General features: G+C 45.0%; 1 protein-coding gene across 1 annotated transcript in view; it reads right to left on the reverse strand.

The window, feature by feature from the left end:
* The window catches only part of DIAPH1 (diaphanous related formin 1), a 978,623-nt gene that overhangs the window by 788,785 nt on the left and 166,954 nt on the right, over positions 1–22,884 (reverse strand). Inside the window, exon 3 of the mRNA XM_069199475.1 lies at positions 14,929–15,078. Within this exon, the coding sequence (XP_069055576.1) occupies positions 14,929–15,078 (150 nt within the window). The remainder of the gene's footprint in view (positions 1–14,928; positions 15,079–22,884) is intronic.

Consider the following 22,884-nt stretch of genomic DNA (forward strand, 5'->3'; position numbering starts at 1 on the left):
AGGAAGGCTTTGAGCGCAAGGTGGACTGCGCGAAGTTCCAGCAGGTTGATGTGATAGAGACTCTCTCTCTGTGACCACTCGCCTTGGACTCGAAGATGTTCCATGTGCGCCCCCCATCCGATCAGTGACGCATCTGTTACGATGGTTTGAGATGGGGGCCGTTGTTGGAACGGAATCCCCACCAAGAGATTGCTGGGTAAACACCACCACTTGAGGGATTGTAGGGTGTGAGGAGAAAGAAGGACTTTGTTCTCCCAATCGTCCCTCAGTTGACACCACTGATCCTCCAGGTTTTCCTGCAATGGTCTCATATGGAGGCGAGCATTGGGAACCAGATGGATACAAGACGCCATCGAGCCCAGTAGAGAAGCTATTATTCTTGCAGTGGCTTGAGGTCTTTCCTGCAGTTGTTTGCACTTCTGGAGAATCGATAACCGTCGTTCCTCCGAAGGAAACACCTTTCCTAGCCTGGTATCTACAATGGCCCCTAAGTAATGCAACCTCTGAACAGGTGTTGCTGTAGATTTCAGGAGATTGACTTGAAGACCAAGTTTTTGCAGCAGTTGTAGAGTCCATTCGAAATGTTGCTGTGTCTCGAGACAACTGGAGGCCTTTATGAGCCAATCGTCTAGATAGGGGTAGACGAATATTCGCTGTTTCCTCAAGTGGGCGGCTACTACCGCCATGCATTTGGAAAAAGTTCTTGGCGCTGATTTTAGGCCGAAAGGTAGAACTGCAAATTGGTAATGGCGTTTTCCGACGGTGAACCTTAGGAATTTTCGATGTTTCTTGGTTACTGGGATATGAAAGTAAGCGTCGCAAAGATCTATCGCACATAGCCAGTCGCCCTGACGTAGATGTGGATAAATTTGGTGTAAGGCTAACATCCTGAATTTTTCTTTGCGAATCCATTTGTTTGCTGTCCTCAGATCTAAGATGGGACGAAACTCTTGTTTGTCTTTTTTCGGTACAAGGAAATATCTCGAATAAATCCCCTTCCCTTGTTGGCTGATGGGAACGGGTTCTATGGCTCTTTTTTGCAATAGGATATTGACCTCTAACTGTAGAGCTTCGAGATGGCGGTTGGCTGTTTTGGGTGGAACAGATGGTGGAGAACTGGTGAATCTGAGAGCGTAACCATGTCTCACAATATTCAATACCCAGGCGTCTGTTGTGATGCGTAGCCACTCGTCCAGATGATTTGAGATACTTCCCCCTACCGGAGTGGATAACGGAGGAGGGGGAAGCAAAGATTCAGGGCTTAGACGTGGGAGCCTGTCGAGTTGCCTGAGTTTGAGGTGTTGAACGACCCCTTGTCGACCTTCGCTGAGTAGAGAAACCCCTTTGATACTGCTGTTGTTGCTGCTGCTGGGGGCGCGAAGACATCCAGTGTGGCGACTGATACCGGTGGGTGAAAAGTCGTCGTTGATATGGCCGGAAAACCTTTCTTTGTTCTTTCGGTCTTTCCATCCCTACCGCTTTCAAGGTATCTAGTTCAGCTTTCATTCTAGCCATCTCGTCATCGGCATGAGAACCGAACAAGGTGGAGCCCGAGAAAGGCAGGTTTTGTATTCTCTGCTGCGCTTCAGGTTTGAGTGATGTAAGTCTCAACCATGCATGCCTTCTGAGCGCTATCCCGTGTGCATAATTGTGTGCGGATAGCACCGAAGAGTCAGCTGCAGCACTTATAATTTGGTTAGACACCATGGCTCCCTCACCCACGACCTCCAGGAAATCTTCCCTTTTATCCTTAGGAAGATGTTTCGCAAACTGCATTAAAGAGTCCCAGAGGGCACGATCGTACCGCCCTAATAACGCAGTAGCGCTGGCTGCCTTCATCGTGACGGCTGCAGTAGAGCATACTTTTCGTCCTGCAGCATCTATCTTTCTGCTCTCTTTATCTGGAGGTGAAGAAGAAGATGGTGAGGTTGAATGCAGTTTCTTTGCCGCTACTATGACCACCGAATCAGGAACTGGGTCCGACCTCAAGAATAGAGGATCTTGTTCTGGTGGACGATATTTTTTAATAAGTCTGGAAGGAGCAGACTTTGTTGCGGCCGGTGCAAGGAAAATATCCATTGCTGGTTCAAGGAGACCTGGAACCAGTGGAAGCAAAGGTCTGGAAGATGTCCTGTGATGCAAGGTCTCGAAGATCACTGACGTCGATGGGGCAGGTACCGCCAGCGGGATGTTCAGCTTGGTTGCCCCTCGTACTAAGACCTCCTGGAACGTATTCACATCATCTATGGGGGACACTCTCGGGGACGGTGAGTCCGATAGGGTTGGAGAGTAGTCCCGTGTAGACGAAGAAGAACGCCTGTGATGTGAATGCTGAGATCTCTGTGGGTCATGACGGTGCCGAGAGGAAGAAGAGCGTCTAGAGGAATGTCCCGAACGTCTTACAGACCGCGTTGGAGTCCTCAAAACAGACTCTGAAGGCGGAGCCGGAAGAGGCGCCGTAGGTGTTACCGGCGTCTGTGGCAATGGTGATTGTCGAGGAGAGAGTTGTGGAGACGCTGGAAGGAGGATGAGTGAAGCCGAGGATTCTGAGGTTGTATAAACCCTCCTAGGTCTTTTTGATTGTCTCGACGTCGACACACTCCTCGACGTCGAAGTACGGTGACGGCGAGTGCCCTTCGCCGTCGATTCTTCTCGCCGTTGAGAATCTCTCGACGACGACCCTCGACGTCGCCGTGATGACGGTGAACGTCTACGACGTCGAGCACCCCTCGACGTTGATCGATCTCGCCGTTTCGACGGCGAACCGGATTCAGATCTCCTCGACGTGGAACGTCCTCGCCGTGTCGACGGTGACCCAGATCTCGACGGCGAAAGTCCACGCCGTCTCGACGGCGAAATCGTCGTCGACGGCGAGCGATGTCTCTTTCTCGCCGGCGAACCACTCCTCGACGGCGAGCATGTTGGCGCCGTTCCTTGCCTCGACGTCGACGCCCTCGACGTCGTCGGAGACCTGTGCCGTTTTTGAGCCGGTCTGGTCGGAGTTATAGAGGAACCAGTGTGAGCCCTGGTAGAAGACTGACCTTCTCCTCGCTCTGTGGTAGAATGACCACTTTTCCTCCTGTCCTCTTTCGCCTGGAGTCGGATCTTCTCCCTGTCACGAAGGGTCCTTCTGGAGAAGGTTTTGCAGATGTCACACGACTCCGGTTTGTGGCTGGATGGAAGGCAAATTATGCAGACCCGATGTGGATCTGTTTTGGCCTTTTTTCTGCCACAAGAAGGACATTTGTCAAACAGTGAAGGCATTTCTGAAGTAGAAAAACCTCAAAATTCTGTCAGAATCTAACAGAAAAAAGCAGAAAATTATCACTCAATGTTAAAAACGTCGAGTGAAAATGAAATTCAAAAGATTTTAAATGAATTTCTGTCACAAAAGGATTTTGTGAGGTAGAGCTCAATGCTTCAGGGTCCTGTCAGAAAGGAGCCGGAAAAAAGAACTGAGGCAACTGCCTTTTGCTGTGCATGATGGGAAACAGGAAGACTTTACTTTCTTAAAGGCACAGCTCTATTTTCATTCTGTATAATGGCAGCCTATGGGCTACACTGCCCTACATTGTTTTATTCTCATGAGAGGTGTAAATAAAATATGAGAATGTATTTATTTATGTATTTATAGAATAAATAGAGGTTTAAACGTGAAATTTACACTACAACTGTTTTTTCTTCTAACAATTTGGCCTGTGTAGCTGTTCACATAGGCTGCACATTGTTATTCTTAAGTGTTTTTCACAGACCTTTTTTGTCAAGGAGCTGATGATTGCACTTAAGAATATACTACACAACAGTGCTCCGGGGTCCCCGCAGGCGCGCGGAACTATTCAGTGCTTATGACTATACATGGAAATCCCCTACGAGAGAAGTAAATATCTAGGAGACAGACGAGTAAGTATGTTTGCCTCTCAACAAGTTCTTCCTTGCACTTGTCCATCTTGAGTGTCCATATCAGCATGCATATCCAGGAGGGAAAGTAGGAAGTTGAAATACTATCTAAGAACATGTTGCTGCTTGCATAATTGTCAACAACATATTCAATATGAAAGCAGCCATTCTGGATTACCTTCAAGGTGAATTTTCACTATTCCAAGTATGTTCCTTTTGGCTTTCTCAGAGAAATCAGATGCACACCACCAGTTATCTAGTTACTGCAGAATTCAACCAAGGCATGACTTTCTTTGATCTGCAGTAGATTATGAAGTTATGAAAAAAACATTTGTTTGCCCCAAAATAAAATCATGCAATGTTCCATCAATATCAAGTGTATGTTTAGCTCTCTGCGGAGTCAGTTGTTTTCCTATGAAAAAGGAAATGAAGTAGAAGTATTAAGAGGGAATTTAATACAATTTCAATTTCATGTAGTCCTCAGCGACTGAATTGATGGTTTCCATAAACTTCCTGCAAGAGTATTAACTGCAAATTAAGCAGTCATCCAAGTCACATATCTAAAGAGTGAAGCAGTTAAAACAGAATATGGAAAACCAAAAAACATCAACATTTGCTTCCCAAGACTATACTAGAGGTCTCAAAAAAGAAACTTTGCACTGCAAGTTTTCATCACTGGTTTCCTGGTTTCTTCCTTCATTGTAAAACTGCATTGAAAGAAGACTGACAAAAACTTTTAGGTTCAGCGGAAGCAAGATACAGAATGCACAGAATAATTTTAAATGCATCACTTCTTAGGCCCTGCCCGTCATTGGGCTAGTTCTTCCACCTAATCTTGCCAAAAAACCAAGTGTCCAAATACTACAACCGTAAGAGTCAAGTTGCATAGCCAGCCAGTGAGATGATGAGGGAGATTCTTGACTGCAACCCTGCAAAAAATCTTGGCCTCAGGACATCCATGGTGTACTCAATATGTAGGATGCTGTCTAGTCCAGATGAAAAATGTCACTTACCTTGCTATGTCTAGACCTGCTATAATATATAATGCTTGTGTTGAGTGACCTACTGAAATCCCTCTGTTAAAGGAAGTGCCAGCAAACTTCACAATAATACTGTAGCCATTGATGGTTGCAAACTGAATTTTTGGAAAGTGACAAGACAAGTTTGCAGAACAAGTGGCAGCAGAGCCCTTGATATTTTGTTTCTGATAATTGTATCATCCAGTTGTCCAAATATAGCTATAAATGTCTTCCATGCCTACGGCATTAGGCACTTAGTTGATACAATCAAACTAGAAAGAGTATAACAGTGATTACTTTCGTCTTACAATTAAAGAGATATCTTCAGTGCTTTCTGTAGATTTGGACACAAAACAATGCACCTCCAATACTTAATAAATAGAGGAGGTCTCTCAACTGCAGATCTGGAGCCTTACATTGTACAGTTACCATCTTGAACATTTTCTCTTTGATATCTTTGTTGCAAAATCTCAGGTAAATGATGGGTTTCACATCCCTCAAACCTGTCTGTAACAGAAAGTATCCTAATAAAATTTGATGTCCTAGGTCTTCCTTAGGATTCAGCTTGAATACTCCCCCAATGAGCAGGGAGTGCTTTAGATGTCTTGATGGGTGTGGAAATGGCTTTGGTGGTTCAGGATGCACTTCACCAGAAAAACTGGAAATAATGCATGGAACCAGAATTTTGATTACTCATTAGTCTCAACATGTTTCAGCACATTAAGAGACCCAAAGGGCTCCCCTTCCCAGATGTCATACTCATTTTTGTTAGATAACCTTTTCTGGGAGGTCCCTCTCCTCAGGTGGTCTGAAATATTTGTGAATACTTAGGAGATAAAGGTCTATAATCATTGGTCGGCTGGATAGAAGGCTGTTCTATCAGCAGAGAGACTGAACATCTGATGTCTCAATCTTTCCCTGGCTCCACAAAAGGATCATGAACTAACCCGTACCCATAGCTTTTGATCTATTAGTATCTAATTTTATGACCTGTAAAGCATTGCCCGCATTCTTGCCAATTTATTGGTTACATGACAGCACAGCTACAAAAATTTCAACCAAGCCGGTCTCTTCATGACTTTCCCATTGAACATGTTTCAATATTGTGACCCGTATGATTTTCATGGTGTACATTAAGGCCACTCAGCCCTGTGCCAGCATCGACAAAGCATCCACTTGCTTGTCTCTTAGAAACAAATTTAGAAGTTCTCCTTCCATTGATATTTCATAACTGCGAAAGATCAACACAAAATTCACAGCTTTCATGCTACGACAGACTGTTGCTTGTGCTTTTCAGCCCACTTCTTCAGGCATCATACTCCTTATCCACATCTGGGTGATATGCAGCAAATTAACAGGCACTGCTTTGAACACTACAACAAAATAATCCTGAGACACCTTCAGCTGTGCATAAATATCAACACTTTACATATTCTTCTCAAACCTATTCTTCCACTAATTAAATATCCTCATGGAAAGGTTGCGTTCTCCAGGCGGTGAACAGGCTCCTCTAATGAGGTCTGAAGAACCCAAAATTAATTTAATTTAATTTTTCTCTTCATACTCTTAAGTTAGTCAATGATGAGTGTGGGGAAGATTAAGACATTGGGATATAAATGACTTTTCTTTCTCTTGCCACTACATTTGACATCTTCATTTCCTTTACTTTTTCTATTCATACGGTCTTCTCCATAAACATCTATTTTTCATTTTAGCTACTTTTCTTTATTTCTGACCTGCTTCTCCTAGTCTCGACTGAGTATTTGGCAATGTTTGCTATTTGGCAATGCTAGGTATGAAGATTGCCATCTGCTAGATAGGAGATGGCATCAGGAGTAATGCAAAGGTCTTGGGAGATAAAGCTAATGGAGTTCAAATATGCCAAAGTGCTGGAGCGTCGAAGGATGAATGGCTTTGCTATTTTCAAAATAGAAATTAACAATTGAAATGGCATGCTCGTGGGGCTTTGACCCGCAACCTTTTAAAAGACATAAGGATTATAGACTGAGATTTAACCTTCAATGTTGAGGATGGCATGGAGGGAATGAGATCATTTTGGGAAGCTGACAGAGTTGTTCAGAAGTTGAGGTGACTGGAAGGAAAACTTCTAAAGCATCCCTTGGTCTGTTGAGGCTTTTCAGCTGTTGGCCTACAAGTATATCGAACACTATATTGTGCTGCATCCCAAAGGGGATTTAGAATTCTTTCAAAAGAAGCATATTCAATTACTCCACAGTGCTGACTTAAATATATGAGACAGTGAGTTTATTTAATAAGGAGTCTTTGTTTCACATCTTTTTAAATCTGTTTTTAAAAGATTTTCTTGCTTCGCTAAAAACATTCTGAGAGTTGAGTTTTGACTGTTAATGCATAATTCCCTTCACAAACTAGTAAAACCTTTTACAGCGGTAGATAGACGAAAGGAAATAAAGCTTAAAACACAAATTTTCATTTAGAGATTTAAAACATTTTTAAATAAGTGAAATTGTGTGTTGAAAAGTAATTATAACCAAGCTAAGAGAGATTTTAACATACGGGGCCAGGGGAATAGTCTCCCGGGCTTATTAGGTTTGCTGGAGGATTTTGCGGATGTCCGGTCTCCGTGTAAACTGTGATAACTCACTATTTACTCTGTGCATGCTATCGGGCCCACGGACTTGCCTGTTATGATAGGTGCTCTTCTGCAGGTAGCACATGACACCTTCGAATATCCTGGAATCTAGATCTTTCGAGGGAGAGAGACACCATCAAGTGAGAGGTAGTCTGGGTAGGGTTGTAACATCTGAAGTCTTCACTGACTTTCTGGAAGAAGATGCATTCCCCTTTCGGTATCGTGGCTATATTAAGATCATAGTTTTGCCTCACCAAAAAGGAAAAGGAAGCCTTGATGTGAAGCACCACTTTGTCAGTATAGATGGGTAGGATGGGTGGCTTAGATAATAATGCGTGCAGCTCACTCACCCTATGGGCAGATGTAATGGCCACAAGGAAGGCCGTTTTTAATGTCAGGAGCCTGAGAGGACAATTATGGAGCAGCTCAAAAGGTTAGAACAAAATACAAACCCTATTGCGGCATTATGAAGGGTGAAGAAGGAAACACATGGGTAAGACTCTTAAGGAACCTCCTAATTCTAGGGGACTTAAACAAAGAGGATTGATTCAGCAATCTCAGAAATGTTAAGATAGCTGACAAAAAGCCTTTGAGGGTGCCCAAAGCAGAGCCCTGCTGGGCCACGAAGTATAAACAGGAGGACCTCAGAAAGAGGGGCAGAGAGGCGGTCAACAGACTTGCCTGTATACTTTTTTGTCAAATCATAACAATGGTACTGAAATGTCCATTTCTTCACAAACTCAACAGTTGGTTTTCTGATTTGATCTGGGGGCACAGCAGACGCAGTTGGTCTTGATTAGGATGATGCTTTCTCTGCACAGCGATGGACTTGGGGAGGCGGGGGGGGCGGGATGTTTCCCAATATGTAAGTTTATTACCTGGCAGTCCAATTAATATGGCGCATGTGCTGGTTGGACCCGCGTGGACCGGATGCATCAGAAACCAAGGTCTGTGCCTTTACTAATATTGGGTGATGTGAAAATCACCAGTAAGTATGGAAGCGTCTACAAGAGTCTATCATTGCTGACGGAGTATGTTGGGAGACTTGGAGGCCAGAATCATCTAAGGGCCTAAGCTCCCTCTATGGTGCTCCTGTCGTTCCGCCCTCCGACTAGGCTTTACAACAGGTGTCTTTGGAGAGATCATGGCTTGAGCTACATGGGTGATTTATTTGCTAGGGGTGCACTAAGATCCTTCTGAGAGATCTGTGGTGATAAAAAATAAAGCCCTTGTGACTGCTATTACGGCTACTTGGACCACAGGGACCAGGACCTAAGGCTTCCTAGGCAGTGTCATATATCCTTCTACTGGGAACTGCATGCACGAGGTCACGCTCTTGCACACTGTACTTTTCCCCCACTTTCCACATGGGGATAGGGAAGGTGCAGCAGGTGTGGGAGCATGCTCATAGTATTGACGAACAAGTTACTTATGTTCGGTAACGCCTTATCTGGTAGAGGCATTCTAGTTGCAGATTCCCCACCTGTGAATTTCCCCCAGGCGTCAGTTTGGATCCGGAGATTTTTCTTGAGCAGTACCCCTGAGCACCATTAGATGGCGTTGTCAGCACTGCGTCCGTCGTTGGCATCGTTCACGCAAGATAGGACATTGCGGATCTATGTAGACGCCATCAAGGTGCGCGGACGTCAGTTTCCCCTTACGACTTTCCACGCCAGAAACGCAGAGCCATGAAGAACACTAACCACTGGTGCCTCAAAACGAGGGGCCTGAAAGGCAAGCCCCTGTCCATAGAAATCAACTTCACAGAGCGGGGAGGATGGGTGATTTGGTAAGGAATCTACAACTAGAATAAGGCCCTCATTATGAACTCGGTGGGAAAACCCACAGAGTTCGTCACTGGCGGTCAACAAACGTCCGCCAGCGTGCAGAAGACCCTGCCGGACACAATGTTCTTTCAGCTGGGCCGACAGGCAGAAAAAGTGTTTCCGCCAGCCGGCCCAGCTGAATGCAGGGCCTGTACATTGACACCGGCCCGAGGCACCCATTCCACCAGCCTTTCCCTGGTGGGGTAAACCACCAGGGAAAGGCTGGTGGAACTAGGAACATTATCTGGCCGGCAGCGCTGCCCTGTCGGATACGTAACTCTGCCATCACCAGGCTGCCTGGCAGCGGAAGCCCACCAGTGGCAGAGTTACAGAAGTGGCGGTAATTACCGCCACCGCCGGCATCGCAGCCCAGACCGCCATGTTCATAATGAGGGCCTAAGTCTCTACCAGATAAGGCGTAACCAAAAGGTAAGTAACTTATTCATCTGATGGAGACTTCTAGTTGCAGATTCCTTACCTGTGAATAGATAACCAAGCAATACCATCCCCAGAGGTGGGTCTGCGACCCAAGATCACACCTGTAAGTCCTGCAGGACCGAACGTAAGGCAAAGTTCCCTGTCCATTCGGGCCGGACTGTCTAGGCAGTAGTGTTTAGTGAACGTGTGCAGTGAAGTGCACATTGCTGACTGACAGATGCCCAGGACTGGAACTCCACATGCTAATGCTGTAGTTGCAGTAGAGAGAGTACACAAATCTTGTAGGGTTGTTTTTTATCCAATGCATAGCACATTTTAATGCAGAGACAACCAATCTAGAGATAGTTCTCTTCTGCAATGCCCAACCTTTCTTCACACCCACATACCCAACAAAGTGTTGATCATCCACCCGGAACTCTTGGGAACGGTCAAGATAGAACACCAGCGCTCTTCTTGGGTCCAGGCGGTGGAGTCTCTACTCTTCCGAAGAAGGATGAGAGGGGTGTGTAAAAAGTAGGCAAGGTGATGGGTTGGCCCACATGAAAGGGCGTGACTACTTTAGGAAAAAGGAAGCCTTGGTGCAACGCACCATGAAAGATGGGCAAGTAGGGTGGTTTAGATAATAATGCCTGCAGCTCACTCACCCTAAGGGCAGATGTAATGGCCACAAGGAAGGCCGTTTTTAAGCTGAGAGGACAATTATGGAGCAGCTCAAAAGGTTAGAACCACATTCAAATCTCAGTGGGGAATTATGAAGGGTGAAGGAGCGAACACAGGGGTAAGACCCTGAAGGAACCTACTAACTTTAGGGAGCTAAAAAAAAGGGGGGGGGGGGGCTCATCCAAAAATGCAGAGATAGCAGGCAAATAATCTTTGAAGGTATACTAAGACAGAACCCTGGGGGCCAAAGAAAGTATAAATAGGAGGACCTCGGGAAAGAGGGGTAGAGAGGCGGTCAACAGACTTGTCTGTACACCATGCCACAAATTTCTTCCAACAACAGGTGTATACCGTTTTGGTGGAGGGATGCTTGCCTGCCAAGATAACGTTACAGACTTTGGGCGGAAGGTCAAAAGCGAACAACTGCTGCTGCTCAATCTCCATGCAAGAAGGTGGACACTGGACAGGTTCGGGTGGAGGAGCCTTCCCGGCTGCTGCAGCAGAAGATCCTCCTGAAGGGGCACTCTGATCGGAGGATCGATGGCCATGCTCAATAGCTCGGGGTGCTAGACTCTTTGTGCCCAGGCCGGTGCCACAAAGATTACTTGGGCCCGGTCGTTCTTGATCTTCTTGAGAATTCTGGGCAGGAGTGGTATGGGCAGAAAGGCTTACAGGAGATCTGAGTGCCGCCTTGGAAACTCCAACAGGGAAATCTGCTGACATTGTGCGTTCTCTGCAGAGGTGAACAGATCTAACCAGATCTCCCCACTGGTGAAAGCGACCTTGAGCCACCACCAGATGGAGGCACCATTCATGATCAACTAGACATTGTCAGCTGAGTTCCTCCTCTCTGGCATTGAGAGAACCTGCCAGGTGTTGAACCACCAGGGAAATGCCCTGATGTTCCAGGCATGTCCAGGGAAGCAGAGCCTCCTCACAAAAGGTCCATAACCCCACCAGCCCTGTTTGCTGCAGTACCACATGGCAGTAGTACTGTCCGTAAATACCTACACTACTTTCCCCATGAGAAAGGGAAGGAATGCTTTCAATGCCAGCCTAATTGTCCTGAGCTCCAAAAGGTTGATGTGGAGCCCTGACTCTGCCGGAGACCAGATGCCTCTGATCTCTGCCTCTTCCATGGGGCTGCCCCATCCCAGGAACAACGCATCTGTCACTACTGTCAGATCTGATTGGGGATGGGAGAGGGATCTGCCTCTCACCCAATCGAGGTTCAAAAGCCACCACTGCGAATCTTGTGCAGTTCCCTCCGAGATCTGGACCATGTGAGAGAGACTTCCCTGATACTGCGCCCACTGGAACAGGTCCCACTGCAGTGCACGCACATGCCATCTGGCATGTGTCACCAACAGGATGCAGGAGACCATGAGGCCCAGAAGTCTCAGAGTAATTCTCACTGAAATCCAGGAAAGAAGCTGAAGGATCGCTGGTAAGGCAAAAGGGGAGCACGGTAAACTGAAAATGTTTGTGGCCTATCGTGAAACTCAAGTAACATCTGTGGGCAGGCAGAACGAGAATATGGAAATGGGCATCCTATAAGTCCAACGCTCCCATCTAGTCTCCTGGGTCCAGGGCAGATAGAACCTGAGTGAGCATTTTGAAATTCTTCTTGAGGAAGAGATTGAGAGACGGAGGCCCTTATCCTTTTTGGGCATCAGAAAGTATCGGGAATAACATCCATGACCTACTTCTGGCACAAGGACCCTCTCTATGGCTCCCTTGGCCAAGAGAGCCATAACTTTCTCATGTAGAAGTGTCAGGTGATCCTCTGACATCCAATCGTACGATGGTGGCATGGAAGGAGGGGTAAACTCGAGGATGAGGGAGTATCCCCTTCAGACTATTTGCACAACCCTCCTGTCTGACGTGATGGACTGCCAGCAAGGCAGGTGATGGCGAATCCTGCCTCTGACTAGTCCCTGGTGGAGAAGCCTCATGGCTAGGAAGTTTTAGAGGCTGCTGCGCGGCAGACTGGCTAGACCGTTGGCTCCCTAATCCACGAGGACATTGGATCCCACATCCTGGCCACGCAGAGGCTGGGCAGCATGCTCAGCACAGAGGCGGGAGGGGAACGGACATAGTAGGATGCTGTTCCATAGCCACAGAAGGGGTGAAAAGCAGACAGAGGGTCGAGGGGCAGCTGCGAGGCCCTAGAACCTGGCAGTAGTCCGGACCTCTTTAAAAGTGATCGAGTGCAGAGTCTGCTTTGTCTCAGAAGAGATTGGTGCAATCAAGGGCATATCCAAAAGGTCGGACTGGACATCCTCCAAAAAGCCAGATGTCCTCAACCAATCATGGCGCTCCAAGGCCATCATCAATGCAACTGATCTACCTAGTGAGGCAGTCGTATCCGGCCCAAATCGGATTGTGAACTTAGCTGCGTCTCTCTAGTCAGCGACAGCTTGAGAGAGAATGGCCCAGGCCTCCTCCGGGTCCTGTGGCAGCACCCGCGCAACCGTCACCCATAAGATATGGGTGTTATGTATAGGACCTTCCTCTCGACCAACACTGGGAGCAAATTGGAGACGAGCTGCAATGAGCCTTAGTGACTGCTTCCTCAATGCTTTCGGATTAATGGCCCAGCACTCTGAGCATGACTTAGGGTCGTGGTCCAAACACCATAAGCACACAAGGAGCAGATCCGTCAAGGACATCACCCGATAACAGGATCTGCAGGGCTTGAAACCGGTCTTGCGAGACAACATCTTGACGTACCAGGAGTGAAAACACTCAAAAATCTTTAAAACAAAATAACAATGAAAAAAAGATTGGTCAAAAAGTGACTGGGGGTAGCTCGTCTTTGGATCTGCGCTTGGCTGGCGTGGAAAGAAAAGAACTAGCGCCAGGGTGGCGCCTACATAGGTCCTGCAACATCATATCCGGCGTACAAGACGACTGCAACTAAAAATCTCTATCAGATTTAACTGACAGTGCAGGCAGTAACATCCTAGCGTGTGTACAGTCTCTAAGAACGTTCGCTTTCAGTTTACACAGTTTAATTCTGTGCATCAGACCTGTTTCTCCCTACATACACTTGCTAAAATGTACAATGGGGTGGTTGATAGATGTCCTTTGGTCCACTTCCATCATGTGGTGTGGGAATTCACAATAGTAAAGGCCTATTGGGGGTACGGCTTTGGAGGGGAAGTGTCTAGGCAGGAGATCCCACCTCCAGGATCCTAGACACACAGATACAACACTGGTCTTTTTTGTGGTGACTGACCCTTCCACTGTCACGGTTTTCACTGGGCTTACCGTCGAAGTTGATGAGGGTTGGGGAACGACCCCGATTCCGGCAGGTTCTGCTCTGGCCGAGGTAGGGGCGACCCCATCCGGTAGCCACTGTGCTGTTTGACAATAGCAAGCCACTACTGTCCGTGCCCTCCAGAAGGAGTCCCAGAGGAAAAACCCCAAAAGGGTAAAAAACCTCCAACAGGAACTCCCTGAAACAGAAGGAGGACACCAGGACGTTAGAACTGAAGATCCGAGAGTACAAGAAAACTGGAGAAGAAGACAGGTCAGGAATAACTGGATCCACAAAGGAAACCAGCCAGAGCGTGACTACCACCAAAGGAGTGTTGCAACGTAATGAGCAAGAAGCTGAACTCCCCTTTTATACCCCTAGACATGAAGTAGAAAACAGGAAGTAGAAACACCACCATCTTGGGATTGGGGAAGAGAGTATAACAATGAATAAAGAACATGTGTCCAAACAAAGAGAAACAATGCATGCTGGGAAGAGAGGAAGTGAGCAGCATGCTGGGAAAGGGAAAGGCATGCATAAAACACCACCATGTGCAGGCATCCGGCTTTTGCCTGTTGTGACTGGTAAGTGGTGGAAGGAGTGGATACCAAGAATTCCAATGTTTAATCCATGTGTGCGCCTAAGCGCGGCAAACGCTGCACTCGCGGCCAGGACCGTGACCCAATTTGGGTCCTCTGGCCCTGCCGCGTGCATCCAGGAATCCGCGGTTTGAGAAAAGGAGCATGGCGAGTGCCGCGACCCTTGACCCGAGCCGCGGCCCGCCGCAGCCCCCGAGTGCTGCGCCGCGGTGGCCCGTGCTCACGGCTGCAGCGCGACATCCACTGTCTTACTTTGTGAGAAAAGGACTGTGTTGGGTCCATGACCTCTGATATGCAGTATGCAGAGCACTGCTGGCCAACAGGGTGTGGGGATACATGTTTACGAATCCTTGAAAATTCTGCAGTATTTGCTTTGCATGTAGTGCACATTCTAACTTTGACACTAGAAAAACTGTTAGCAAAGAACAGAACAACAATTGTTTGCGTGTAAAACCAATAAAAAGCAACTAAAAATATATTTCAACATATTCTAGAACACACAGCATATGCTGGCTGGTACAGAAGATTCTAATAGGCAATATTTACATTTATGTCATGCTAAGCGAAAATCAAGTTAAACTAAAATTATATAAAATACGAAGATCATGAAACTTACCAGCATTTTTTCGAAAAGTACAAGCACGGTATCATCGGGTAGCTCCTGTAAAGATGGACCAGGATTATCTGTATATGTTGCAGAATACCTGTGCGAGCTATATGGCTTTTCCTTATCCTTTTTCATTCTTATGCTAGTGAATCTCTCCAACTGAAAAGAGAGAACATTTAATATTAATCATCACTATTAAATTTAGGAGGTGCTAAAAAAAAAAAAAATCTTTGCAAGCCACCCCTGTTCTCTGTAACAAACACACGAAAAATTACATTTTCAATATTCAAGCTGTGCTTCTTCGAACCATAAATAATGCATCTACACTGTTAACCAGTTGTAAACGTAGATTCAAGGTCCAAAAAACAAACTTGTAGACTCACCCAAATGTGTACATTTTTCTTGATAACTAATATTTTGCACAAAACACTTCATGAACATAAAATTAAAGAAACACAAATAAAAAAGGCGACACATAATGGGTGTTCACGCCTATAGGAAAAAAAGTTAAGCAATGGATATAGACCATTCTTTTGTAGTCTGTAGCTCGGAAGAAGACAGGGCAATATGAAGTTGCAAACAATCACTAGGACAATCTTTCCATACCCTTCACCGTTAATTCGAACCCTGTCATGAACTCAACCGAAAATTGAGCCATGAATCTTTCAAAGATGAGCCAAAATCCTGTTTTAAATAGCAGGTCGCCAAGACACCTACCCTATATTCCTTCATTGCCAAGGCACCTGCTTTAGGCCAAACTGTAATATGGCATTAGACAAATTTTACCCCAATTCCTAAAATTTCTTTATTAACAGAAGATAAATCAAAGTGGGCAAAGACTGACGATTGGAGGTAATTAAGTTGTATTCTTTTGCGTGGAGGGCACACTTGTGCACCCAGAGGAAAATAATGGACATAGCCCATTGGACACCCAGGGTGTTTGATGGCCCGTGTAAAGGGTTATTTTTTTTTATTGAAGACTGCTCCCCCCACCCCCATTTTGAAATGTGGGCTACTTTTGATTTTACAATAAAATAATAAAGGCCAAACCGACTAAGTCTGTGTCATGTTCGCATGATTTGTTTCCACACACCCCCAATGCAAAATCCTCATCGGGATTTTTCAAAGCAATGCAAATGGCTATTTGTATTGATTTTTTAAATAAAAATACAGCCCAAAATATTTTTTCTTTAAGGAGAAAGCCTCTTCCTGCACAAAAACTATCCTGACCATAACACAAACAGCTTTGCGCTGTGAATCACACATGGTACCTGTGTTGTCTCAAGGCAGCACACAGTGAGCCAGCGCCTGGAGAGAGCAGAACCACACCATTTCTTCGAAGATATGGCGCAGTTCCACTCTTCCCAGGTGACACAATGCAGCAACTTTGCTTGCACTATTTGTCTCATGAAGTATGTTGTAGTATTGCGTATGTGGCATGTTGAAGTAATACTTTTTTTTTTAAATGTGTCCATAGCTTTTTGATGCTGCTGCATTTGCACCATATGTTGTTTTTTTTTTTTAGCATTTTGTCTTTTACCCTTTGTCACACACCTCTCACAGATGCACAACACCCTCCCATTGGTTTAGAACCAAACTTCAGCTTCCTATGTAGGACAGAGTGTTTTTAAAGGAAGGTTTTAAACAGGTTTTGGACAGTCAGCAGTGATGGAATAGCTGCTGCCCAGGCCGCAACTTGAGTAATTGAGGACAACTCTGAAGCAGGATCAGTTACAGAGACAGCATCGGAGGGAGAAGAAAACGGAGAACAATCTGGAAAGGATTTTTCAGTTGTTGAAGTTCAGTCTGATAACTCGTCTTCCACTGATTGAGGAACATTGTGATCGCAGTTGGGATGTCCCTGTGCAAGCGAATTCTGTGCAACAGGGTAAATCAATCTATTGAACAGGAATGTGTGGCAGCAAGCAAATATAGAGTGCCCTCTTGGTAGTTTTAGTACAGCCTCAAATTTCCCTATGTACTACCGAGTTCGGCTGTAAAGTCAATACAGCAAAATATTTGCCAGTTGACTGCATTCATTTCTTTTAGGATGCTGACTTCCTTAAGAAAATTACGCAATAATCACATCTGTGTCCAGAACAATTTATAAGGGAGCATGGAAGCACTCTTGCACTTTGAAGACATTTTAGGGTCTGAGGCTCAAAATGGGAAAGCTTGCAGTCCTACTGGTCTACTCGCATGGTTTGGGTAACATCCATCTTCACATCATACATGAGTAGATCATTTTCTGCTATTGCACCGTACCTGCATTTCAACGATAATTCTGCTGCAATGGCCGGGACCATCCAGACCATGGAGAGGTTGTTCAAAATTCAGCCTGTTGTGGAAAAGTTCTCTGCCAGGCATTTACAGATTTATACTCCTGAAAAGAATATAGCCATTAAAGAGTCCTTGATCCTGTACAAAGGGTAGCTGTTGTTCGGGTAGTACACACCAAGCATAACAGATTGTTAAAACCTCAAGTGTTACATGCTGCGAGAGAGATTTACTGGCTACGTATACAGTTTGAGAGTGTATACAGGGAAGGAGCCCACTCTAAATCTTAGGTTCCCCTTCCATATCAGGAATCATGGCAAAGATTGTTTGAGAGCGTATCCAACCACTCCTTAATACATTTTATAACCTTTATGTCGTCAACTTCTACACAGCAGTAGATTTGTTCAGTGAGATGTACAAAGCTGGCAATGAGACAAGCAGTACAGGAATCTCACAGGAGTTTGTTTGTAACAAGCTCCTTAAATCCCAGAGCAGTGTGTTGTGTTCCAACTATCTGTTTGCAGACAAGTTCTCTGATAAGCCGGATGTTTACATGCTCACTACAATACATTATGACAGCACTTGCAGATTCACGGTTTGGAGCCAAGCGGCTAAAGTTGACAAGGCCACCGTTACACTTGATTACAACAAGTACATATGCAGAAGTGGAGAAAAATGACCAGGGTCTTCAGTTATACAACACAAGTCGTAAACTTGCACTTGGTATAAGAAGCTATTTACCTACTTGATCCAGACAGCAATCACAGAGTGTGTGGTTTATCGTCAGATTACCACAGGAAAACCAATTCTTTCCTCAACTGTGAATTGACCGTCATGGGAAGTCTTACTGCTGTCGTACTGCTACAGAAGCGGTAGCCTCGACTTCATCTGCTGTGGAGGGCATGGCAAGGCTGCAGGATCGGCATTTTGCCAACCACATTCCTGCAAGAGCTAGAAAGACTCAACCATGTCGTTGTTGCCGAAAGGCTGGAGACTTACTGTACCCATCTCAGTCAGCCCTATGTTTTGCTTTATGTGTACAATACAAAAGTGAAGTACTGGGAAACTGAATATGGCGGAGCTGCCGTAATACATAACGTTAACGGCTGTGCCCGGATACATACCTACCATGAGCCACTAATTCACTAGGCAAGCTGCCTTACAAAAATCGTTTCCTCTATTTGAGGAAATCATGAACTTGCTTATGGCCTGCTCAACACCTTATCTGCCATCAGAACGTGGTAGGTGTTCTGTTCACTGTATGTCAAGTGCATTACAGTCACCACAATGCACATTATGGTGGATGGAACATAAGCCACATTTGTCACGGAGTACCCTGTGTGGTAAAACCTTACTTTTTTAGTAGTTTTTGAAGTGCTCTTTAAGGAACATAGGTAGTCTTCCCCAGCTTGCTTGCCTTAGTTTCAAAGGTAGATATGCTCACTCAGTTTGAGGAATGTGGGCCTCGGAAGGGATTCTCAGACACTGCTAACTTGCATCCACAAACTAGAAAGAGTTGGACTTAGCACAACGAGTGCACTAAGGGTGCAGGAAAGACACATTTTCTTCAGCTTCAGGCAGCTGGGAACGGAAGGTGTTAGTAAAGGTTCACTTGGCACGTATACAAGATTAGTCAAGACTTAAAGAGAAAGAGGAAGGAACAGGTTGGAAAATCTTAGGGTAGGTGTGCTTTCACAGGGATATTGCATAGGCAGAAGGCAGATAGTCAAAGTAGAAGGGATACATATGCCATCACCTCATCTGCTCCAAAGGGCTCAACCTCATTGGCACTACACTCACCTCGATACTCAATTACTCATTCACTCAACTAAGCAGATGACTCCAAACCACACAGAATGCAGCCAGTCAGGCTCCCTCTCAACTTCCACCATGCAAACATTTAGCACCACAAAGAGCTTCACTGGCTCCCCATCCACAGCTTCTTTCAAACTTTTGACACATACATTCAAAGTACTCCACAACACTGGCCAGCATCCCCGAAAACCACCTCAGATTTCAGAAACCTTCAATACACCCATGACCAGCCTGACTCCTGCTTCCAATCATTCCATACAGATGCTGCCCATGACAGGCAGTAGTGACTTCATTCCAGCCTTTTGGAGCAAGGTAGAAGATCAGCCCCTACACATCTGCCCTGCCTCTAGAATTGTTACATTTCACCCAAAGCTGAAGACTTGGCTCTTCAACTAGGCGAGTCCACGGATACGCCTTGACCAATCCTGCATTCGCAAAAGGAAACCCTCCAGAGTGATAGTATGCTTCACAACTACACATAACATTACAGAGAACTCTGCACCCAATACTACATGTGTGGGTCATATATGTGTTGTGCTTGCAATGTTCATCCTGCGTCAGAACATAATAGATGTTCAGTTTGCCGCATGACAATTACATTAGTCACAGCACTGCACATAAAAGTGGACGGCATATGTGACATGTTCACACCGAAAGACTAACATCCTTTGTAGTTTAGAATGTGCTCTTTAGGGAACTCAGGATAGGTTTCCCCAGCGGGTTCACCTTAGTTTCAAATGTAGATATGCTCACTCAGTTCGAGGAACGTGGACTTCAGAAGAGGTTCTCGGATGCCCTCCAACTTGCATCCACTAATTGGAAGGAGTTGGATTTAGGACAGTGAATGCATTAAAGGCACATACCAGAATTGTCTTTGTGAGCCTCAGGTGGCTCTCATTGGAGCAGTTAGTAAAGGTTCCCTAGGCACACATTTATTAATGCTCAGAATGTCAGTGGATGCTTGACATGTAGTAAAAATGCAGTCAAACTTTTTTTGTTTTTGATTTGTGAAGGTTGTTAAGGCACCAAACATCAACATGCCTGGCCATGTGTTTGTAGAGGTTTGCTGTGGTGTGTTTGTATGCAAGATGGTTGAGGTTAGACTGGGGCTTCTGTCCTCTGACATATCACTGTTGCTTGCGCGCCTTGTCCTTAGTAAGTAAACTTACAAGGGGACACATATAGGTCGATGAATCTTTTGGGTCGCATAGGGTATCCTAGTCAAGTATAGTGAGTAAGAGACATCCACAACAAATCAATCAAGTCAACATGAAATACAATAAAATGATTTTAAAAAGGAACTACCATCACTCATTTGAAAGTTAGCGTGTTTTATTCCCTATTAGTTACAATTCTAATCAAAAAACCTTTATTCAGCGAAACCATAATTACCAAACCTTAATTAGCAACGTGAACAATGAATTTTATTAATATGAAACCAATGTTAAACGAAGCATAGCAATTCATGAGTAATTGAATAATTCAGCAATATACGTCAGTCAGTCCAAGTCAAAGTCACCATTAGTCACCCTTGTCAGCCTACCTGTCTCCAATTAGCATCAGCATGTGGGTCTTCATGCAAAAACAAATTTGTCAAAAACATTTATTTGGAAAACTCTAACTAAAGAGAAAAACTTTTTAAACAGCGCAGTTGGTACTCAGAAAGAAAAAGCATTCATTAGTCAGTCAGGTTATAGCTACCTATCCAAGACAGATCAGCAACAAGTCAGTCTTCGTCTCCAGGTCATCAGTAAGGCTCAGGCTCCCGGAAAGCAAGCCCAAGTTTCAGCACTTCGGACAGCGTCTCCTGACGTCATCAACTTTCGCCTCTCCGTTCTGATTTTTCCCCTCATGTCATGACTTTTTATTAGGGTCTTTCAGTCCGTCCCACAATTCTCCAATTGGTCAACCATATCAAGGGTTATGACTCTAACCTATAATTTTTGTTTACCACTTGTCTACGTTATTTTGAGAGTCAAGTTCCATTAACATGATTGGTTCTTCTGTTGATGAGAACATCATTCGGTTCTTCAGGTAACAAAATTGTTGCCCCCGGCTTAGTCAGTAGCTCCATTGTTCAAGTCCTGGGAAAGTACATTTAGCTTACTCTACACATAATTGTATGAATTTGTTCTGATCGTCTCCTGTCCGCTGGTGAGTTTGCAGATTTCTCTAGCAGAGCTCGTCGCTGAACTCTGTACAGTTCAAGGTCCTTTTCTCCAGTTCCAGTCCTCTGCATCTCATCGTGTCTCCACGTTTAAACAAGCAAGGCCCAGCGCTGACCAGGCCTCTAGCTAAGTTAAGAACATATGGCATTACAAACATAGATTATATAATCAATTACGGTATATTAATACAAAAATGTTAAACATTTCACATTATTTAGTACTGTTAACACAGATTGTGACCACTCCCCGTGGGCACATTACACGTTATTTTCATTTATTAGTTTTCAACATCGTTTTTTCACATTAGTATGTATACACAAATCATTAGAATATTCTAATTTTAGCATATCTGCTACAACACTGTGATGGGCCCTTGAATGAAAGCAGTATGTGGAGGTGAGTGCACTGATGTGTTTGATCAGGCCCATGGCTGGTGGTATGAAAGTCTTGTGTGTGGTGCGTGAATTACATCTGAATGACAAAGTGGTGATGCCTAGTTGCGGCTTTATAGCTCACCTTTACTTTGCTTGGTTTCAATTTTCTGATACTATCATCCATATTTGTCCTTTGGTTTTGGCAACTCCAGGAGTAGGAGTGCTAGTTTCAACTTGTACGAGTGGTGGCTTTACTTTGATAGTTCAGCAGCAGCCCCCTGTCGGGAACCACACATTTTGTATCACCAAGAGTTCCTACACGTCTCCCGATAATGGTCTCCCACTTGTGTGGGTGGTCCAAGAGATCACAACACAAAAAGGCCCTAAAGCACAGCAATGTGAGATAGCTTCGTTTTTGGGGTTGTGCTTTTGAGCCACCCATGCAACCCTACGAACCACAGATGTTGAAAACAACCAGGGGTTTCGAGTGTGGTGTGCCTTGGGTGGATCCCACAAGGTTTTCTTACCCACAAAACCCATTTTTTCTTACATTTCTGTGATGCAAACTTCTGGATTCAGCAGAAATACAGAAAATTTCTACCATCCACTGTTATCCCAGTTGTCCCGATACAAATGCTGCCCAGTGGTGTGGATGGTCCTAGTGCCCACAACAGGAACGGATCAACCCAGTCAATAGGGGCTCACAGGGGAGTCCAGAACTTTCTTTCACAGTGAGGAAAATATGTGTTTTAGCTAATAACTGAGGTTTGCAAGGGCTTCTGGAAGTCACACACCCCTGGACTACCCAAGCAGTCTACTTTTCATAAATGTGCACATTTGCTAGGTTTCCCTAGTTTGCAGCCTAGCTAGCGTCCAAAATCCACAGCAGGGTCAGTTTTTCAGTGGAAAAATGTGATGTGTCCATGTTGTGTTTCGGGCCCTTTCCTGTCATTGGCACTAACCCTACACACACAAGCGAGGTACCATTTTTATCAGGGGAATGCTGGGTGGTAGTAAATTTGTGGCCCGCAGATTCCAAAGGTTTTCTTCACAGAAAGTGAGGAAAATGTGTGTAGTGAAAACACCACAAGATATTTGGTGTTAAAATACTTTATTGCCTGGAGCCACTGGGGAAAGTGACTCCTTCAACTGCTTTCTCGTTCGTTTCTGCCAACGCGTTCCACACAGCGCATAGCAACTGTGGAACGCGTTCAATAATAAACATAACACATCCCCTTCCTTTCAATACAGAGAAAAAAAAAAGAATTAAATAATGAATACAAGTAAGAAAATAAATGATTGAAATGAACATAAACCAAACATTGAAATTT

This window comes from Pleurodeles waltl, chromosome 7, assembly GCF_031143425.1.
Source record: "Pleurodeles waltl isolate 20211129_DDA chromosome 7, aPleWal1.hap1.20221129, whole genome shotgun sequence".
Classification (NCBI taxonomy): Eukaryota; Metazoa; Chordata; class Amphibia; order Caudata; family Salamandridae; genus Pleurodeles; species Pleurodeles waltl.